The sequence below is a fragment of the Lichtheimia ornata genome (assembly GCF_029851405.1).
Source record: "Lichtheimia ornata isolate CBS 291.66 chromosome Unknown scaffold00059, whole genome shotgun sequence".
NCBI lineage: Eukaryota > Fungi > Mucoromycota > Mucoromycetes > Mucorales > Lichtheimiaceae > Lichtheimia > Lichtheimia ornata.
Window position 1 is genome coordinate 52,373 of NW_026695379.1, and position 19,681 is coordinate 72,053.

The window sequence follows — 19,681 nt, forward strand, 5'->3', positions numbered from 1 at the left end:
AATACGTGTCAATGGAGGGGGGCGCGTGTATGTATGTCGGACGAAAAAGAAGAACGAAAGAATGGATTTAGGTGGGCCATTGCCACGACGTTAAGCATACAATTCTGTGTTACATATAGCTAGCTAGTAATTGTACTATTGTAATAGAATGAATTATGATAAATCTACTTGTAAAGACGATATTGTTCAATAAGCTCGGGGGATTCCTCCAACACAGCAAATTTGCCTTGCATCATGTGTGCTGTAATGTGGCAATGAAGGATCCAGAATCCAGGATTATCCTATGATCATCTTATTGTTAGCACATCCTTTTATCCTCTTAATGTCACATGTCTCGCTCTTTCTTACCGCATAAATACGTATTTTGGTCCATCCACATCCTCCTTCATCATTAGGCTTGTCGTCTGGATACACCATGGACACATCTCTGTATAATGGACTGGGGAAGTTGCGGGTATCGCCATCCACCTCATGATGATATTCACCCGATCCTGATGCAATTTGATAATGCGAATGACCATGCGTGTGCCAAGGATGAACCAAACACACGGGACCAGCCTTGACATTTTGAAGCACAATATCCACCACTTGGCCCATTTGGATAGGGAACGTGTCATGACTAGCCAAATAGCCATCCTCTTCAAGTAAACTATCATTGGTAGCCATGGCAAGTCGACCTTGCATCACTTCAGTCAATAGGGGCGCCTCTCGTGTCGGTGGCATACGTCCATTCATTAAATATCGGGTCTCCTTGGTAGGCTGTCGTCTAGGCCCCGCTCGTAATTTCAGTACTCGATCGGCTGGTGCATTCAATATCACTGACGTGTCCAATCCTTCCTTCTCGTCACCATGCTTTTCAGAATGAAGTGGTTCAATTTCAGGCCATAGCCAATCACGCTTGTCGTCCTTTGGAAATACAGGCAAATTCTTTGTGTACTTTACATTATCACGCTTGCCATGCTCCTTTTCTTTTCCTTCTTCTGGTGGAGGGGGTGGAGGAATAATAGGCTTGTAGATAGCGGGATGGCCACACTCTTCTTGATGAGAGCATGATGCATGCTTGTTGTATCGTAGATACGCAAATCCAGTCTCAGTGTACATTCCATTATTACGATGACGCCATCGATAGCTTGTTGCAATAGGCACCAGATCACCCTCCTTGCCATAATGGGTATGAATAAGCACCGAGACACGCTGTCCAGGACCAATTTCAAGCCATTCAGTGTCATAGGGCTTTGTCATTTGACCATCGACTTCAATGATTGTCATTTTATGACCGGCAATTCCCAATCCAAGTGTGCGGAAAGTTTGTCCACCAATGATACGTAATCGATATGTCTTTCCAGGCTCCACATCCAATACTGAATAGCCAGGACATTCCTCTGGTAACTCTTGTCGTGCAGCAAGTGATGGTTTTCCTCCCCAATTACCACGTTCACCACCACCACCACCACGCTCATCACCATCCTTTTTATCACCATCGCCTTTGTCGCCATCACCACCACCACCCCAGCTCTTACCACCACCATCACTTGACTTGTCCATGCCATATAAGCTTGGGTGAATAGTGCGGCCATTGATGAGAATGCTGTCAGAGCCCTTGTCAAACACAAATCGAGATGTCATGTAATATTCCTCACGTGAGAGGAAGTCTTCGTGCCACCATTCGGAAATCTGCAATGTGCGTTCGCCATCATACTCGCATGCTCCTTCACTTAATTTCTTGTTGTTGTGCTCGGATGGCCAAGAATCAATCGAATCATGTACAATAAAGGCCCCTTGTACGGTATCATCTTGCAATCCCAAATGAGCATGGTAAAAGTAGGTACCGCTTTGGCCGGTCACTCGAAAGCGATGTGTGAATGATTCACCAGGTGGAATGGCATGTTGTGTCACAAAAGGTACGCCATCGGATTCCACCGTGCCATATTGCCGGATGCCATGGAAATGGATAGTGGTTGATACGTTGAATTGATCCACGGAATTATACACCGTAACCTCGACATCATCACCCTTGACAACACGCAATGTGGGTCCTGGGAATTGATCATTGATAAGCAATGCTGGGAATAGCTCGCGGTTGCAATCAGGGTTGATAACAGCCGATGTAATGTTGAGCTCGAAACGTCGTACACCACCATCACCATGGCTCACTACAGGTGGTACAAGTAATGCTGCAAGTAAGGCAACTGACACAGCTGCCCATACAAAAAGCTTCATGGGTATGAGAGAAAAACAAAAAGATGGATTAGAATGTAAAGGATGAAAAAAAAAAAGCATGCACATATTTTACCAAGATCAAGATTTGAATGAGCAGACAATACACACGCACCCGTCAATTTTAATCACACCTTGAAACGACAACGATTTTTGCCCCCTTTGAAAACATCGCACGCTCTGTTTAAAATACTTGTCTCTTTCATGCCACGTACGTACGTAGTCAATGCTTCTTACCAATATGCAAACACTGGGCATCTCATATCGTTGATGACTTTTTCCAAGCTCATGGACACAGATACAAATAAAAGAAATCGTTCCTGACGAGCAATCAGTAACACGGTTAAATTGATATTTCTCCCTTTTCATGCTCTGATGCTCATCTCCTTTTTCTTTTCTATCGTCCCCGGTAAATACGAAGTGTCCATAGCTACGCAATTTGGTTATTGGTATCCATAGTAGTGATGCATGCATGTATAACGCATATACGCGAACCGTAATATTTCCGGGGAATGAGGCATATGAATGAAACGCAGCGGTCTTGGAAATCTTTGACGAAGCCGTTACAAGAAAAGGCTACAGCGTCAGTAAAAGGGTATATGTAAAGGGACCAAGGAGATAGGAAGAGGGATACAAATGATCGACGTTGCAGGAACAATGGTACACACAGCTATACATTGTTTGTATGTAGGCCCAACATCACGGCTTGTAGACCCTTGTCCACGTGTAGCATATACAGTAGCACTCGTATGCTGTGCAATGAGGCATACGTATCATCCATCAACCAAGTAAAGTTCAAACACCATACCATGCCTGGTCTCATTGAAGACTAGCAAAGTTAAAAGCTTGTACAAATAGCACTAATCAGACCCAGGGATACCTCGTTGACAGGCTCTCATATATCGCGTGCCGAGTAAGAGCATAATACAACGCGAGATGACTTCATTGCAAACCCTGCCAATCAATGCACACATCCACAAAAACAACTCCAATCACTATATTTGGCTTGCACACAAAAGACAATGTATACCATTCTGTACAAAACAATATCGGACAACCCACTATACTACGCTTATGAGAAGAAAGGGGGTTGCATCTGTGGTGGCCAAAAGAAAGATCCGCCCCTAGAAAAGGAAATGCAATCAATAAGGGAAGAACAAATAAAAAGAACTCGAACAAAGAATACTTACATGCCACCTTCATTTCCACCATCACGTTCATTTCCACCATCAGGTCTACCTGAAGAGCGTCCTATCGTATAGACTTGTCAATAGCTAGAATCTTGGTTTATCCATCCCAATGATTTTACCTCCTTGTCGACCTGCTGGTCGCATCATGTTTCGATTGCCACCCATCACTGCTGGACTTGATCCTGCTGCTGCCGGTGAACTCATAGCTGCTGCTGCTGCTGCGGCCATGGCTGGATTGGGTGCACCTGGCATCCCTGGCATCCCTGGCATCCCCATCATATTCGGCATACCCATTGGCATTCCACCATTGTTGCTATCCATCATCCCAGGTGGCATCATCATTCCCATTGGCATAAACTCGCTCATATCCATATCACCCATCATCTAAAAAGTATATAAGTACACGTTTTCACCTCTTGGACAAAAAAAGTCATTTTACCTTTCGACTCTCTCGAATCATCTTTTGTTGTGCGCAATAAGCTCGCCATGTGACCTCATTGAAACCATAATTGAAATAATCGGTAATATCAGCGCCTAACAACCATGATGATCCATTAGCGATGCAACCTTTCTCTCTTTTACCGGCATGTCATACATGATACGTACCAGGTTTCCGCCATGGCTTATCATCCAATCCATCCAAATCCACTTCAGTAATCGGGACACCATTGTATTCACCAACAGCTTCCAAATTGATAGCACTTGTGCCGACTGAGCCTTTAGCAGCTGCTTGTGCTGATGCTGATGCTGCATTACCACCCGAAGCTGAAGATGTGTTGGGAGTGCCAGAGCCATTGGCATTGCCGGGTATTTTGTTTTGCTGGCCAGGCTTAATGTTGACAAGCGAGCCCTTTTCTTCATTTGGTGCACCCGTCTCTTTGCTATTAACACACACCATTAGCTGAGAAAAAGCGAGCTATACATGTGCAATCACGTTACCTTGGTTGTGCTGTGCTATCCTCTTCAGGTTCCAGAATGATTTCCAAATCCTAAGAGTCAAAGAGTCAATGAACAGGCTCCTCCTCATCGTGTGCGTGTACTTACATCATCACTATCCTCTTCCTCCTGCTCTTCTTCTTCTTCCATTGGCCGTGCTTGTTCGTTGCTTCCTGGTTGACTTTCATCCATCTCCATATCTTGCCTGCTTCATAGACACACACAAGTCGTCAGCATGATTTCATATAAAAAAAAGTCGCAGCAACAGTATACCTTGTGCCCACTTCTTGTGTTCTGAATGAGGAAAAGTTGTTCAATAAAACGAATACAGATCGGTTGTTGCATGACTTACTCGTTGGCTGTGCTTCCTCGATATAGTTGATAAAGATCATCGTCTTCTGTTGCATTCGACTCTGTTCAAAGGTCTCAATCAGTACGAGATCGGTCGTAAAGAAAGTGCTTAAAGTACCCTTCATTGTGCTGTCGTTTTGTTGTTCAACACCCTTTGTATTTTCTGGAGCGCCATATAAGAACTCATCGACGTCGTCGTCGTCTTCCATGTTGCGATGTCGACTCATTGTGGGGGAGTTGGAGTAGTTGTGTGGAGTAAAAGATAAAGAGAGACAGAGAGGGAGATGCACACCCACCCAGATTTTCTGCTCCCGATTTGGTCATCCACTCTGTCGCCGTGGATACGGCCGATTTATGCCAATCATGTGTAACCATTATGTACATGTTCCTTAAAACGATTATCCTCATTCAATCTACCATTCTAAATATGATGATGGGTATGTGCGCTTGATGAAGGGATATTAACAACCTGCTTCCTATATAAACTCTCACCCACTTTCTTAACCATCATACACTCTTTGATCATTGTTGACACCTACATTCATAATGAGGAACACTTTTGTAAGTCATCCATGTACTCGTATTTATGACGACCTCGTTATCCTACTATACTCTCATCATGGATCTTTATGGCGTGTGCTATTTCCTACAAGATCTAACCCCCCCCCAAGAAGGGAAGTGGGTGATACAATCGAACACAGCTTTTGTTCAAAACACTTTGATCCTTTCTCTACTGCTCTTTTCCCCTTTATCACAGCACTAAGTACTACACACAACAAAATCCAGCTCGGGAAGAACGAAGGCCTTATGGAGTCTTACAAATGGTTGGCCGCTCCGATGTCGTATCCATTAGAGTGACCCTTTTATCCAACATCATCATTCACAAGATATAGATTGAGAGGTACAACGAGTTGCCTCAATGGGGAAGATACATCGAATTGAAAAACTCCTAGCGTTTGGTTATGTATTTTGCAAAGATGGATGGATGCGCGTGAAGTGGTACTTAATGCATGACGTGTCCAATTGTGCAGTTGGATGCTGCTGATGATGTTACATGATGGTTGACAGGTTTCACAAAAAATGATGATCGTAGCTGCCATGGAATAGCGTCAAGTACGATAATTGCATGCACCACCCGTTCACGATGATGGCATCAAGCATAATGGTCAAGTTGACAATCGATGCGTAAGAACAAAGGCTCTCTTTCCACGCGTTGTATATACCTAATTCCTTCTTCCATCCCGTGCATGAAACCAATACCCATATCCATATCCATATCCATAAGACGTCGTATGTATTGAAGCAAGTTGCTATACGTAAATAAAGCTGCTTCTATACAATGGCTATCTGCTGTCCATGCAAAAAGGCTGTTGCAAGTAATAGAGTAAAGATCTTGCTATTTGCAACTGCTGTAATGAGCACTGTTACGCTTGGTTGTGGCAAGAGATGTGTTGTAGTAGAGTGATAAGAAGGTTGTGTGCACTGCCATTCAGTCAAAGATAACCGGATCAAGAGCGTTGTAGGGTTGACGTGATGGGTTGAAGTTCGCAGGCGGTGGTAGCGCTTGAATAGCGTCGTTGTAGCACGTGACATTCTTGCATCGGTATTTGACAAGGCAATTTCCTTCGCTTTTCGTGCACCTCGTTTGTCGTTCTGATTCAACCTGATCCAGCCATTATGCAGCGTCGCCTTTTACGTTCTTCCGATTTCGAGTTTGTCTACGGCCATGCCAGTGTGCTTGCTGCGTTGCATTCACAGAAGCGACAACGATTAAAGACCTTGTACCTGCAGTCAACATCGCGGTCTTCGCCCGCCACCACCAAAAAGAAAGATAGGTCAGCAGCTACCCGAGGAAAGAGATGGGATGATACACTGAACAAAAAGGGGGATTCATCAGCACGCTTATAGAATCCATTGTGGAACAATGTCAACAAAGAAACATCCCTGTAATAACAACCAACAAAGGCGAATTGAATAACTTGACTCAAGATAAACCACATCAAGCACGTGAGAGTGAGAGTGAGATGACTATCACTGGAAGGTTCTAAACAATGAGTATAGGGAGTGGTGCTTGAGGCGTCTCCCAGGGCAACCATCGAGGTAACCGATCCAGGGAATATCCGACCAGGGTTTTGGATTGCATTGGATCAGGTTCAAGATCCTCAGGTATTGTATACACTTGTTTGGCTCTATGTAGTTATTCACTTTTACATGTTCATAGAATCTTGGTTCCATCTTGAGAACAGCTCACTTTTTCGGTGTTGATGGTGTGCTTTTATGCAGCAAGAACAGGCAAGTGGTTGTCATGCATGCTATAGTATGTGGATGATAACCTTTATGTAGTGCGCCACTTACGCCAAGCGTATCCAAAGTGAGCTCAGGTGCTATGGAAGTCATGGACATTTATTCAACACGTAGCTTGGTGAATTTCTTAAAGGTAAGCAATACACAATCCATGGTTGGATATCCTTTGCTGATGAACCCCATGTCGCATTAGGCTTGTACCACCGATCATGGATGGCATACAATGGCCGCCACAGCACCAGAACCATCAGCTGTCGATATTGCCAATATCCAACAAAGTATCTCAAAAGACATACCCCGTATGCTGGTACTTGGAAACGAAGGTCTAGGATTAAGGACAAATGTCAAGCTGGCATGCAAGCAAAGAGTCACCATACCCAATACGTCATCCATCACATCATCATCGCCTCATTTCAAGGGACACGTTGACAGCTTGAACGTGGGTGTAGCTGCAGGCATTTTAATCTCTCATTTAGCAAGAACATAGACATTGGATATACATAAAAGTGATTAAAAGGATCTTATTTATGAAGATATCTGTGATGCTTATGATTGTCTGTTAATTGCTTTTTCCTCGTAAATAATCTTTCAGCCTGTCCCAAAGCCCTTTTTTGGTTTGACGTGTGGTCTTGCATACTATAAGATATCGAGAACAAATGCATCAGCATTCATGTACAGGACCAATGTATACGTACACCACATACCTTTGTGTTCTAGATCCCATGAGCACTCCTTGAATTGGTCGCACATATTTTTGCCCCAACCAAATGCGCAGTCGAATTCTTGGCATCCAGCTTCTCGATAAACGTATGGAGGATCACTTGCTTTTCTTGTACCTAACCACATACATTGGGCTGAATCCTGGCAGCTTTTCTCATCCGCAAGTTGTTTACAGTTTTCCTTTGTGTCTTGACCACAACCGCGAGAGAATTCTGAAAAAGAATGGATCAAACAATGAATACATAAAGCTTTCGAGAAAGAGGCATCGTTTATCAAACTTCTTCTTACCAGTGTAGCTGTCGTTACTGCGAACGTACTTGCGATAGAAACTATACGAGCATTCAACATCTCCCGAATCACCGCACAGGCTTTCTTCGTATTTTCTTTCTGTACATTGGGCACCGTTCGCTGGTTCCAATAAGAGTAGTGGCAAGACGCCTAGGATAATAAAAGAAGATTTCATAGCTGGTTGTTATCGCCAATGCAAGCGTAACAGCTCATCCATCTTTTATATTTTCAGGTGTTATGGCGTCAAGCGGTGATGATGCACGTACATAGTACCCCCTTAAATAGAGTACATGCACTCCGTATGCAGCACAATGTCAGGGACAAATTTCTATTCTCTTCCCTCCCCCAACCATCCCTTCCACGAATTGATCATTCTTTAAAACACGGGCAAGATGAGTAAATGGCGCGCCATTTGAGGTCTTAGCTAAGAGGCTCAACGCACTTTGAAACATCATGACAACCATTTCTTGTTTGAAGAGATCGATGCATTATAAACGGACCCATCACTCCCTACTAAGGCAACGCCCTCCTACATCCGCATGCGTACCTTATGGTGCTATTCCTCTCCTCCCATGTACTTGTTCAAAAAGAAATAGAGTGAACTTTAATAACATAAAGCAAGGATCTCTATCATCATCGAAAGGAAGAAACACTATCCTTAATCGTGATGGAGTGGTCGATTATAGGAGAAGCGCGGTACGAGATACATGCAGATCAAGAAAAGAGTTCGGGGTTGTTGGCTCCATAACAAAATACGGCCTTTCCTTCAAACGCCTAATGAACCTTGGAAACGGCGGTCGATTCGTGCGTCGTGCGATAGCAATGCATTGGAAAATGGGAAGTCGTGTCATCAAATCCTTTTTCTCCTTTGATATATTCAATCGAAGATGTGGTGCTTGATCAAAAAATCATCCGCATGATCTCCTAGGCCATATTGCCATTTCATCTTACAATCACACGACAATGCTTTGTCATCCCAAATACTACTCATGTTGAGTAAATACTGCAAAAGAATATTCATGATGCGCTCGATCCTTTGAAATAAGCTCGCGTTTTTTGAGGGCGTTTCATCAATAAAGAACAAAATCATTATAAGGTTGCTCGTCCAACAAGTAAGGCATTGCATCTTGACTTGAAATGTAGAAAACGGTATTACCAATGCCCCACTGATAGCTAAATAGATCGGGATTATCGCAAATACGATAAATAAGTGACCTTATCAAATCCTTTGAAAGATTTTTATTATATGTGAGAGCTACGGATATAAATATGGTGAGATAGCCGATACGCTTTGCAATAATCTCATTTCCCATCAAGTCTTCTTCCAGTTGCGGTCTCGAGATGATCATTGGCTTTTTCCCAAATGCCTTTCTTGCGTTCATTCTTGTGTTTGCATTCTATATAGTAGAGAGCAGAGCATGTTAAGTAAGTACAATGGCACGTCTTAGCTAGTATTTACATACTCGAATCCTTTTTATCAAAGATGCACTCTTCTTGAATTCTTCACAGTGGGTCTGATTCCAGCCATACGAACAGTCAAAATCTACACAAGCTACAGATGCCACCGTATCATCTAAGTTACCGTATGCTGTATGTGTAAGTAGCCTGAAATTTGGCCGTCGCTTCACCCATTTCTTACCGCCATTTTGTTCATGTTGAATCTTAAATATACATTGGGGGGCATCAATGCAGCTTGTCCCAAACAAGTCGCTGCATATTTGTTTTGTTGGTTCGCCACATCCACGGGAGTATTCTTATTTTTGCGGAGGAAAGAAAAAGTTCAAGCACAAAGCAGCAATGAGACGATGGGAAGAATAGCGAGCAATCACGGATCCATACTTGTATAGTTGCCGTTGTTGGGGTCTCCTTTCCGGTAAACGCTGTATGAACACTCGTTTCGTTTTTCACCACCGCAGTATTGCGTTACATCTTTGCGGTCATTGTATGAACATCGGGCACCGATTGCAGGTTCCAGCAAGAGCAATGATATGGCGACAAAGCAAATTGAAAGCATTTTCATCTTTAAGGCAGTTGATGCTTGAAGCCTGTGCCTTTCGACATGAACACTCATCTACATTTTATATCCAAGTCATTGGGGCGAAAAAAAAAACAACTTTGATGCATATGCTCCTATGTTTTAGGTAAAGTGTTATCTTAATTTTAGAGGCTTCACTTCCCCATCATACGAATGCATGCCAAACAAGACCCTTACTTTTTCATCCCCTTCTGAGTCATCCCTTGCACATACGAATAAAGTAATCTTTTCATGGGTACCTTTCTACATGCACGTATTTACAACAAACACTTCATGGAGCAGTTGAGGCTTCATTGACAGGTTAGACATGATGCAGGGTTATCATGAATTGGATGGTATAAAATGAACGTATCAGAGTATGATCAAAGATGACTAAAAGATCATCCTTGCATAGCCGCACATGCTTGGTACGGGTAAGATGTTTCCTGGCTACAGGTTTGCTGTTCTCAATCACACATAGCATGTCCAAAAGGAAGCTCGAAAGCTAGCTAAAGGGTGTAAATGGATTTTTCACGCGGCCGAGGTCAATGGTTTAGAGGTATGGATTATACACACGTACGCACAGTCCACGATTAGGGTCACGTGTTCCGCTTTTGTACCCTAGGGGACTTGGAGTTGCAAATAGACGTCAAAGCGCTGATAAGGTACATACCCAATTCGCAACATTACAAGGAGCCGTTGGTCGTTATCGTGCAAAATTCTTGAACCAGTTTTCATTTTTTCAAACAGCTATTGGATGACTATAAAATTTACACTACACTGTGTATGCAAGAAGAGAGAATGTCTTGCTTTTCTTTGCCTACTTTGAACGATTCCTTGCCATGGTTACCTTTTTACATCCACGCAAACATACCTATCATCAGTGAGTCAACTTAATCATACGTAACGGGGGATTATCACAAACCTTTCGTGGATCATAGATACATCATCAGACGATGCAAGCCCCCTTACAAGATGGTACCTTGCATACGCATGCATGCAGCATACTTGATCCCGAATACCCACAAAACTCATTTACAATACTTGTTGTACATAAACGTATATTGAATCGGGGAATAATAACAATAAATCATGGTCACCATTTTCCATCACTGGATGCTGATCGTACACGGGCTGTGATAGCTTCATCAATAATATCTAGACTACGTACACTACGCCAATCTGCAAGAGTCGATACCATGGAGATGCGATTCTTCCACTTGTCCATGTTCTGCCGATCACCTCCTGCTCCTCCTGATACCCAATCATTGTCCTCATTCTCTCGGTCATGGAAGAATGGTGATTGTGGTGTCCTCAAAGGTGGGTAATTGTTGTGGTGTTCATTGTCCCAATCATAGGGCAAGAGCATGGATGTACGAGAGGCGGATGCTTCATGTTGGTGATATTTCACGAGACCTGTGTCATTGTAATTGGTCGCATGTCGTACAAGGATAACGGCAGCCAATTCTTTGCAGAACTCCTGCAAGACAATATACGCATTGACGAAATTGGATAACTTCGCAAAAGGATTGGTCATTGTCACGGGTGTTGCATTCGCACGTTGTGTTTGCTGGAAAAAGGTGGCTGATGGTGAATTGGGTGTGCCAATAACATCGTCCTTAGCTTCCAGAGCTTCACGGTTGGTTCGTAGTGTCAAGGGTGCATTGGGCTTATTGGATGTGGATGATGCTGTGGCGGATGAAGCATTGCTGTTGTTGCTAGTGCTACCAGTAGTCGTTGTTACAGGCGGGCTTTGGGTACCAGATGGTGGTGTGGTGGATCCATTGTTACTGCTTCCTTTGTTGAATACAAGCTGTGAAAGACTTGATTGTCGTGATAAAGTAGGGCCATCACGTGTGGTGCTTGTTGATGAGCGTGCAAAAGTGGAAAGGGATCGCTTTGGTTGTTGATGATGATGATGACTAGTGGTCGTTGAGCTGCTTGTGGCACTGGCGTGATGTACACCACGTTTCTTGGCAATTGATATACGTGTCTCGAAATTCGGTACCAGCTGTGCACGCTTCAAGGCTTCGAATGTCACCTAGCAACAAACCTTAATATTCTTCCCAACAAGCATGGTGCTGTCATTTAATTACCTGTTCCAGCAATGAATAAAGGCTGCGTCGATTACCCTTGGCGCTAGGTAAAGTCCATACACCACCGTAAAGTGATCCATCACCACCCACCCGTACTGCGCGCCAATCACATATAACGCCATCCACACGCTTATCGACAACGCCAACAATCTTTTGAAGAATGCTAGTGACAAGCAAGTTTTGCTCCATGGTCGATTCAAGCAACTTGAAGAATTGATCAAAGATTCGGCTCATAAATAGACCTTCGTAGCCACCGCATCGCTTATGAATAGGCACAGCATCAGCAGCACCATTGCTGTCAAACAAGCCATTCCGGTTATGAAGTGCAGCGTCTTTGGATGATACGATCATGCTCATAGGGCGGCGTTGTGGACGACCACGACGATGTTCAGCTTCACGTGCATAATCCTTTTTGGTCTTGGATGGTGGATACGGCACTCTCCAAAAGTTACGTGCAAGTAATCCATATTGGAATCGCTCACGTGCTTCATGGAAATAGTCGTCATAGCTGTTGCCAGGAATCACCACATTCTGCAATGCACCATCACCCAAGCTGTTCTTTTGTTCAATGCTCTTGCGAGGACCGTTACCATGGACGGATGCCACAAATGACTCGGATGGGATCACGGAGGATAAAGGTGGCGACTTCATGCGTTCAAGTTCATCTTCCAAGGGCAACAAGGATAGTATTCTAATCATTCCACATAGAGGGTCAATAATCCATTGTACGTATTGTGTTTCCATTATTCCTTCTTTACCTTTCAACCAGCCATCGCACCTTGTCGGTCTTGGTATCCTTTTTGGAAACATCCTCAGCGACAGCAAGCTCGCCTACTTTTTCATCGGCATTGTCACCGCCACCAGTCGTAGATGTGCCACTTTCCTTGTCACCATTCTCTTCACCTTCTTCACCGGATCGCTTGGAAGAAGATGCCACTGATGCATTGTCTGATGCTGTCGCTAATGCTGCTGCTGTCGCTATAGCAGCCATTGCATTGGCTTCCTTGGCTTCCATGTCATCCACATAGTCTCCTTCAGGGGTAATGTCGAGATAATTGCGTAGCACAAGATTATAAATGGCGAATTGGTTGTATGTCTCAAGGATGGTATCAAACATGCGTAACGTTGACAACGACAAGTCATGTGATTCGGCATCAATACGATTGATCAACACCAGACGTAGCGTCAATTCTGTATCCTGGTCATCCGATGAGATGGCGGTAACCTTGTCTTTTTCATCCTCTTCTTCATCCTCCTCTTCCTCATCGCTTGTACGTTGTGAATCGCTATCCTCAATAAGATCTTGTCGTGAAAGATTGGCTCGTACTTCAGGCTCGAGATCTTTACCAATACCACCCTCTTCACCAATAAGAACCACCAAGAATGCATGAAGCAGCTTTTGGTCGGTGAGTGACCGAATCATTTCAGTGGTGTAGGCTGTTGCTGCAGTCGCCAAATCAGCGCTGGGTGAACTCAATGCCGTACAAACAACAGGATGCCAAAACAAGGTTGTCAATTGTGCCATCAGTGCTGTCATGAGACGTTTGTCTGCCACACGTGCAACATCATTCAAGTATTCCCAAAAGCTGTAAAACTCATCCACCGTTTGTTCGCCATCCCGTACGGTTTGCAATGCACGTGCGAAATGCATATCGAATGGACTGCGTTTTCTGCGCTTCTTCTTAAAGCTGTGGTGTGCATTGACGGTGATCATCAAGCTGTTATTGGTGATCATGGCCGGTACTGAAAAGTGGATGCGACGTCGAGGAGGTCGTGCTGGTACAACGCGTCCATTATCTGAAATTGTAAAGGCACCAGTATTCTTGGGTAGTTTGGCAAAGAACAAAGCCAATCGTTCAGCCTAAATCAAAAAGTCAATGATCTGCATGACTACTATAATCGCATCGTCCAATGCCCTTACCATGATCTCACACAATCCGGAATATTCAACAACGTAGCACACATACTCAGGGTCACCATCCAACAATCGCAATGCAAAAAGAATCGCTTCACGTGCAATCTCGCCGGTCTCGCCGGGCATGTTCATATAGTCGATCAAATACATAAACATGTCAAATCGTGGCTAGATAGGATGACCATCAATATACGATGCATGCTTTTAGAGTTGAGTAAACCTACTGTAAGAAACATGTTCCATGCAATCTTCTCATCCATGCTTTCACGTCGTTTGTGGAACGTGCGACCATCCTTGCTGCTTCTCCATACATTTTCCCCGAGATCACGGCACCATCCACGTTCAAAAAAGAGATCCATCAATGCAGCGTTGGCTCCTTTGAAATGGGAAAAGATGGCATGCATCAACTTGACAAGCTCCAAAGACAATTCACTGATGGCTTGATGACGTTCTTCAGGACATGATGCTGGATCACCCGTAACCAATTGTTCATAGTGATGAGCGATCAAACGATGACATGAATGAATCAACTTTTGAAGCGGCATATGCACTGCACGTTCTGGAAGTAGCTTGGCGTGAACACTGTTGACAAGGCTGCAAAAGAATCGTAACGTTTGAATCCGCATGCCATAAGGTGTCTAAACAATGATAATGCATATGAGCACTAGCATCTTGATCGACAACAAGGCCACACTCACATCGACTTTGGCAAACTCGACCATTTCTTCCAATACTCGCTTGTGTAAAAGGTATTCAAGACAAGGACCAGTCTCCAAACTTGGCTCCACATCGCCTAGGCTATCGCTCGCGTTGGCTCGTTGATATCCAAGCTCCTCAGACTGTATCAGTTGGACAATGTTACGAAGACACATTGGAATGGGCGTTGACTCCACTGCATCTTTCAGTGGATCTAGTAAAGGAAAGTAAGTAAAGAGAGACGTTCATTGCATAGAGTTCAAGCATGTTGGTTGGTTTGTACCTGCTGCTGTTTCATAGTACTTTTGAATGCTGACCCATGCCTCGGTCAACAGCTCCAGATTGGACTTGGCATTACTCCTTCCTGCCAGGAACTTTGACAGGAACATGGACATTGCAAGATGAGCTGCTGTAAGTTGTCGTCGTCGTGGCGATTAAGGAAAAGAAAAGAGGCGTGTTCACACACACACACAGGTACACAGGCACATTCACATCACCGGAGCGCGCGTTCGAGCCTCCGACTAAGGCCATTCCGATGGTTGCACATGAAGTCAACGACGATCACAAGATCATATACATGAATGCCAATTATTAGATAACCACTACGACAAGCTATTTGTATCTATCGTCCATGTATAAAACACTCCATCGAGGTGAAATCAATAAACTTTATCTGGTGGCAAAGGCTGTGTGAGGATAATCCCAATTAATTCAATGCGGCTCTCTTTGTTGCATTGCTGATCCATTGTACCATGGCTAAACTTTGCTACTCTTCAACCGAGGTGGGTGGGGTGGGTGGGTTGGATAGTGAATGGCCAAACAGCATACGTCGAAATATACATAGGGGTACATCATTGTTGTAAGCAACAGTAGGATCATCGTCACCGATAATGTGCATACCACGCAGGGATGATTTAGTCATCAGTCACCAAAGGGGTATCCGCACACACACACATATATATAGGCGCCATCCGGTTGATCAATCTTGCTCTCCATCTTCTTCACGGATTCAGATGGTTTATCAAGGACGTTTTCGGTCATCATCAACGCTATCGATATGCATTGTTATCATGATGGTGGCGTTGGCTATTGTTCCAACAGCAGCTGTTAGAGTCTATCTGGTCAACAACAAGGATGAAGCCCTGAAGATATGTGATGGCATCAAGGGATCCAAGTATGGCAATTACCCACTGTACCGAGATGGACCACAAGGCAAAGACATTTTCTATTCATGTGGCTACCAAAAAGAGAGACCATCCACCCTGAATCGGTCCGAATCATGCGCCTCAAAGCCTTCTGGATGGAGAGAGGATGCCCCAGTATCCAATGTCTATTACACGTGCGGTAGCGATGGTCGCTTGACACTGAACCAATGCTATTATAAAGCCTGTCAGAAAGTTACCGATTACAATAAACAATAAAAAGTCGCATTTATGCCACGCATCTTGTAGAGTACTTGAAGGATGGGGTTTATAAAAGACCGCGTGTGCAAAATTGTGGTTGTGGTCGCTATGACAACTCTCAAGTTCCAATTTGGGGAGCTCCTGGGGGTGTCCATCACATGCGGAGCCATGGCAATCAAGAATGTGCTGCATGATTTATCACCCAGTTCTCTCTTCTTGTTTTTCAACTCCATTGAACAAGCATTTACAATTCAAGCCATCGCACAGTACAAAGGGCAGTGTCATGAAGCACAAAGGATAAGAAAGATCGGTAATGTAGTGTGTAGATGACGGTAGCATCAAAACTGACACAGAACATTGTCACCAGCACCACCAACGACGCCTTTATCCAAGTTCAATACAGTAGCTTATGGCGATGAAGGAGACATCCGTCACTATGCGACTTGTTCAAAAGCCAACAGCATTCGAAACGAAGATATCTGTCAGACGCCTATTTCCATTTTGGATGATACCGACTTCCATCAAGATCAGCATATGATAAAGCACCACGCGACAAGAAATAGGTATCCTCTATCGACTTGAATCACGAATGCGACAATGCATGCAGCAGCGGGCAACAATATGGGCATCATCGCGAGCCAATGGCGATATGTATTTGGTCTACAAAGAACACGGGTGCCATTGTTGATGATTGGCTTGCCTCTATCCTTGGTTACGTATCTCTCCCACGAGCGTTTTCGAGCATGCAAGATTGGATCCATACCTTCACGTGTTGTCGATGATTCACTAAAAAGGGCTTCAATGTCCAACAATGCTAGGTGAGTGTGATGGCAGGAGAAACAAAGAAAGACCTTTAATCAAATACTGAATACTAGACATTACTACAACTACGATTATTGCTACACGAAAAAGAAAGAGGAGATTAGGAGGAAAAGGAGGATGGACGCCAAATGCGGATGGAAGTGGGTGCACCACCACCAGGAACAGAATCACAAACACGAGTAATGATGCGAGCCATGGTGAGCACATCAATCATGGATGAATGCAAGGCAATATGAATGGAGACAATACGGCGATTCACATGGTGTCCATGCAACACGTCAAACGAAAATCTCAGAGCACCACGTTGAGAAGAGAAGAGACGAGGTTCCCGATGATGATGCTGATTCGATTGCAAAAGATGAATAGGGGATCGTGTATCTGCTGCAACCAAGGAAGTCACTTGCTGAAAGAGATCAGTGGTGGTGGTGGGGGTGGTAGCTCTTGCTCGTCCTCTTGTCAACATGCCATGGGTGGTAGTGGAGGATTCCTCTGATGATGATGAACGTACTGCACCAGCTGCACTTGCTAAAGCTTCCATGCGGGCATTGGGATGATTATCTTGGTCTCCTCCTTGTTGTTCATTGTTGTTGCTATGATCACCACCATCACTACGACTACTGCTGCTAGGCGACGACGATGATGATGATGACGAGGAAGGAGATGGTTGACGCTGTGGAGGACGCCTTTGTCGGCTTGATCGCAGGGTACGACGTGTAGTTCTCATCACTCGAGTTTCAGGCATGGATGCCAACTTGCAGTTTTTGGCATGTCGACGAGTCTCTTTGGAATCTCTATGACGAAACACGCCACATGGACAATGAAAACATGTATCTCGTTGACGCTTCACCTTGGTGGTCCAGCCTAATGAGTTGTATCAATAAATGGATTGGATCAAGGATTACATAGTTACATTACCTCCTTGGCTAATAAATCTCAAAAGAACCTCATCTTGATGATTAGTACGACGATGTTCATCCAATTCGGGATACGAGTCAAACGTAATCCTGCAAGGGTTGCAAGTGTGCATTATGCAATGAATGGAATGGGCAATGTGTAGAATGAGTGGGTGGAGAAAAAGAAAAAGAAAAAGGGGAAGGGAAGAAGGGTACAAGACAACGATGAATGTTGGTTGTTTCTCATTTTCCTTTACAATTTATATGCGTATAAAAGAAGAAAACAACATCACCGAATTGGTATGAGACAAAGGAACAGAAACTGCAAGGTGTGCACACCACACACAATGGGTCTAGATGCCATGAACAATGAAGAAAGTGTAATACATAATATATGCCTGCATGCGTTTATTGTTCTAAGAGGGACAATGAAATACGATGTGATTCTTTCAACTACTCTTGGTCATGAGTAATCCACAACCATAAATGAGCACCATGGTGACTTTGCCCTCCACATGAACGACTATGGGGATGCGTACTACGATTGCACCTTTGTGCATACGCTGATAATGGATCAAGGAAAACAAAAGCAAAGAGGCTTTTGAACCAAGGCACGTGATTCATTGTTCACGAGACACCTATTATCGGTCACTCTGTTGAGGCGGGTGACCAAACCTTTGTATGTACATGCATCCTCAAATTTACTCGAGTGATGGGTATGGTTGTTTTCACTTGATCTAATGCGATTTTTATTATCAACGTTCTCTTTAAACGTATCCCCACAATACGAATCATCTTGCCACTGGGCAATCCATGCTTGATAGTAATTGGTCATGGCACCATCCTTATATAAGTAGACCACCATAGCTCTCCCTCTTCAATGGCCGTGGATAAGGATCTCCAACCCAATTAAAACCCGTTGACTTTTAACAACACGTCCATGTTGTATCCTACACCACCAGAAATACTGCATTCTTGTCACATCGATTGCTTGTCAGCCACATTCTGAGAAGCATTTGCATTGCGGAGAGAAGCCATAAGGCACGTGGAAGTGTTGAAGTTTTGGACAAGGTGACACATCTCGCGTGTAGTGAGGTTGCGTAGCAACCAAGGTTACACACGCCTTCGGAATCTCGGTACGATGACGATGCCTCTCTTTGTTTCCTGTAGCACACGAGTCACTTGGCGTGACACACACACAAACATACACAACTTGGCACCAACAAACATGATCATCCCAGCAATGCAGGGCTCTTACATCATCCTATAATCTGAGTATATGATACATTCTCGAGGGCATTTGAAAGAGGAAGAGGAGCAGGAGGAGAGGAGAAAAAGGGTAAGGGGGTTATTCGGAGACTTGTTGTAAAAGTCAACTGCGTATAGATTACCATGTAATAAGAGAGGAGGCACAATCATCATTATCATTATCATCATCCACCTACTCAGCGACAAAAGAGTACGTACATTGGAGAGGAGTCTACATTCACCACGTAATAAAAGGGATAACCAAAATTGTACGTGTGGGTTCGTTACGAAGGAGGATGAGTGTACACTTTTTTATTCATTGTCAACTCGTATATACGTGTTCTCTCTCTCTCTCGCATTGCTTCATGTGCTTTATAGTACAATGATGACCATCACAATCCAGACAAACGGAAAATCTTTTATAAGCACAAGAGCTATTTAATATCACAAATGGAATGATCGGTCTTTTGTGAACCAACAAATACACCATACAATTTCTCTGTGAAACGGTGCCAATTCAATGGCCCAAAAAACAACATGCAGGCCGTCTTTTTGAAAAAGATACCCCCTCTCCTCCTCCTCCTTTGT

At 43.9% G+C, this 19,681-nt stretch overlaps 6 protein-coding genes across 6 annotated transcripts; 1 reads left to right on the forward strand and 5 right to left on the reverse strand.

Moving 5' to 3' along the window:
- Nucleotides 1–164: 164 nt before the first annotated feature.
- On the reverse strand, nt 165–2,220 carry O0I10_009748 (uncharacterized protein; the record flags this gene model as incomplete). Its single annotated transcript, XM_058489734.1, has 2 exons — nt 165–281; nt 349–2,220. The coding sequence occupies 2 exons, from the start codon at nt 2,218–2,220 to the stop codon at nt 165–167; spliced, it is 1,989 nt and encodes a 662-aa protein (XP_058339480.1).
- A 1,069-nt stretch (nt 2,221–3,289) lies between these two features.
- O0I10_009749 (uncharacterized protein) lies at nt 3,290–4,921 on the reverse strand (the record flags this gene model as incomplete). Its single annotated transcript, XM_058489735.1, has 10 exons — nt 3,290–3,341; nt 3,408–3,468; nt 3,527–3,791; nt 3,847–3,941; nt 4,014–4,288; nt 4,347–4,396; nt 4,452–4,551; nt 4,617–4,637; nt 4,696–4,756; nt 4,813–4,921. 10 exons carry the CDS (start codon nt 4,919–4,921, stop codon nt 3,290–3,292), a joined length of 1,089 nt encoding a protein of 362 aa, XP_058339481.1.
- Nucleotides 4,922–6,371: 1,450 nt separating this feature from the next.
- On the forward strand, nt 6,372–7,485 carry O0I10_009750 (RNA methyltransferase, TrmH family, group 3; the record flags this gene model as incomplete). The annotated part of the gene is made up of 6 exons (XM_058489736.1): nt 6,372–6,529; nt 6,592–6,697; nt 6,756–6,860; nt 6,916–6,986; nt 7,038–7,131; nt 7,192–7,485. The coding sequence occupies 6 exons, from the start codon at nt 6,372–6,374 to the stop codon at nt 7,483–7,485; spliced, it is 828 nt and encodes a 275-aa protein (XP_058339482.1).
- Nucleotides 7,486–7,557: 72 nt separating this feature from the next.
- Nucleotides 7,558–8,181, reverse strand: O0I10_009751 (uncharacterized protein; the record flags this gene model as incomplete). The annotated part of the gene is made up of 3 exons (XM_058489737.1): nt 7,558–7,634; nt 7,703–7,930; nt 8,007–8,181. The coding sequence occupies 3 exons, from the start codon at nt 8,179–8,181 to the stop codon at nt 7,558–7,560; spliced, it is 480 nt and encodes a 159-aa protein (XP_058339483.1).
- Nucleotides 8,182–11,116: 2,935 nt separating this feature from the next.
- Nucleotides 11,117–15,122, reverse strand: O0I10_009752 (uncharacterized protein; the record flags this gene model as incomplete). Its single annotated transcript, XM_058489738.1, has 7 exons — nt 11,117–12,061; nt 12,117–12,807; nt 12,875–13,977; nt 14,038–14,199; nt 14,256–14,669; nt 14,730–14,941; nt 15,011–15,122. 7 exons carry the CDS (start codon nt 15,120–15,122, stop codon nt 11,117–11,119), a joined length of 3,639 nt encoding a protein of 1,212 aa, XP_058339484.1.
- Nucleotides 15,123–17,052: 1,930 nt separating this feature from the next.
- On the reverse strand, nt 17,053–17,979 carry O0I10_009753 (uncharacterized protein; the record flags this gene model as incomplete). Its single annotated transcript, XM_058489739.1, has 2 exons — nt 17,053–17,813; nt 17,868–17,979. 2 exons carry the CDS (start codon nt 17,977–17,979, stop codon nt 17,053–17,055), a joined length of 873 nt encoding a protein of 290 aa, XP_058339485.1.
- Nucleotides 17,980–19,681: the final 1,702 nt, after the last annotated feature.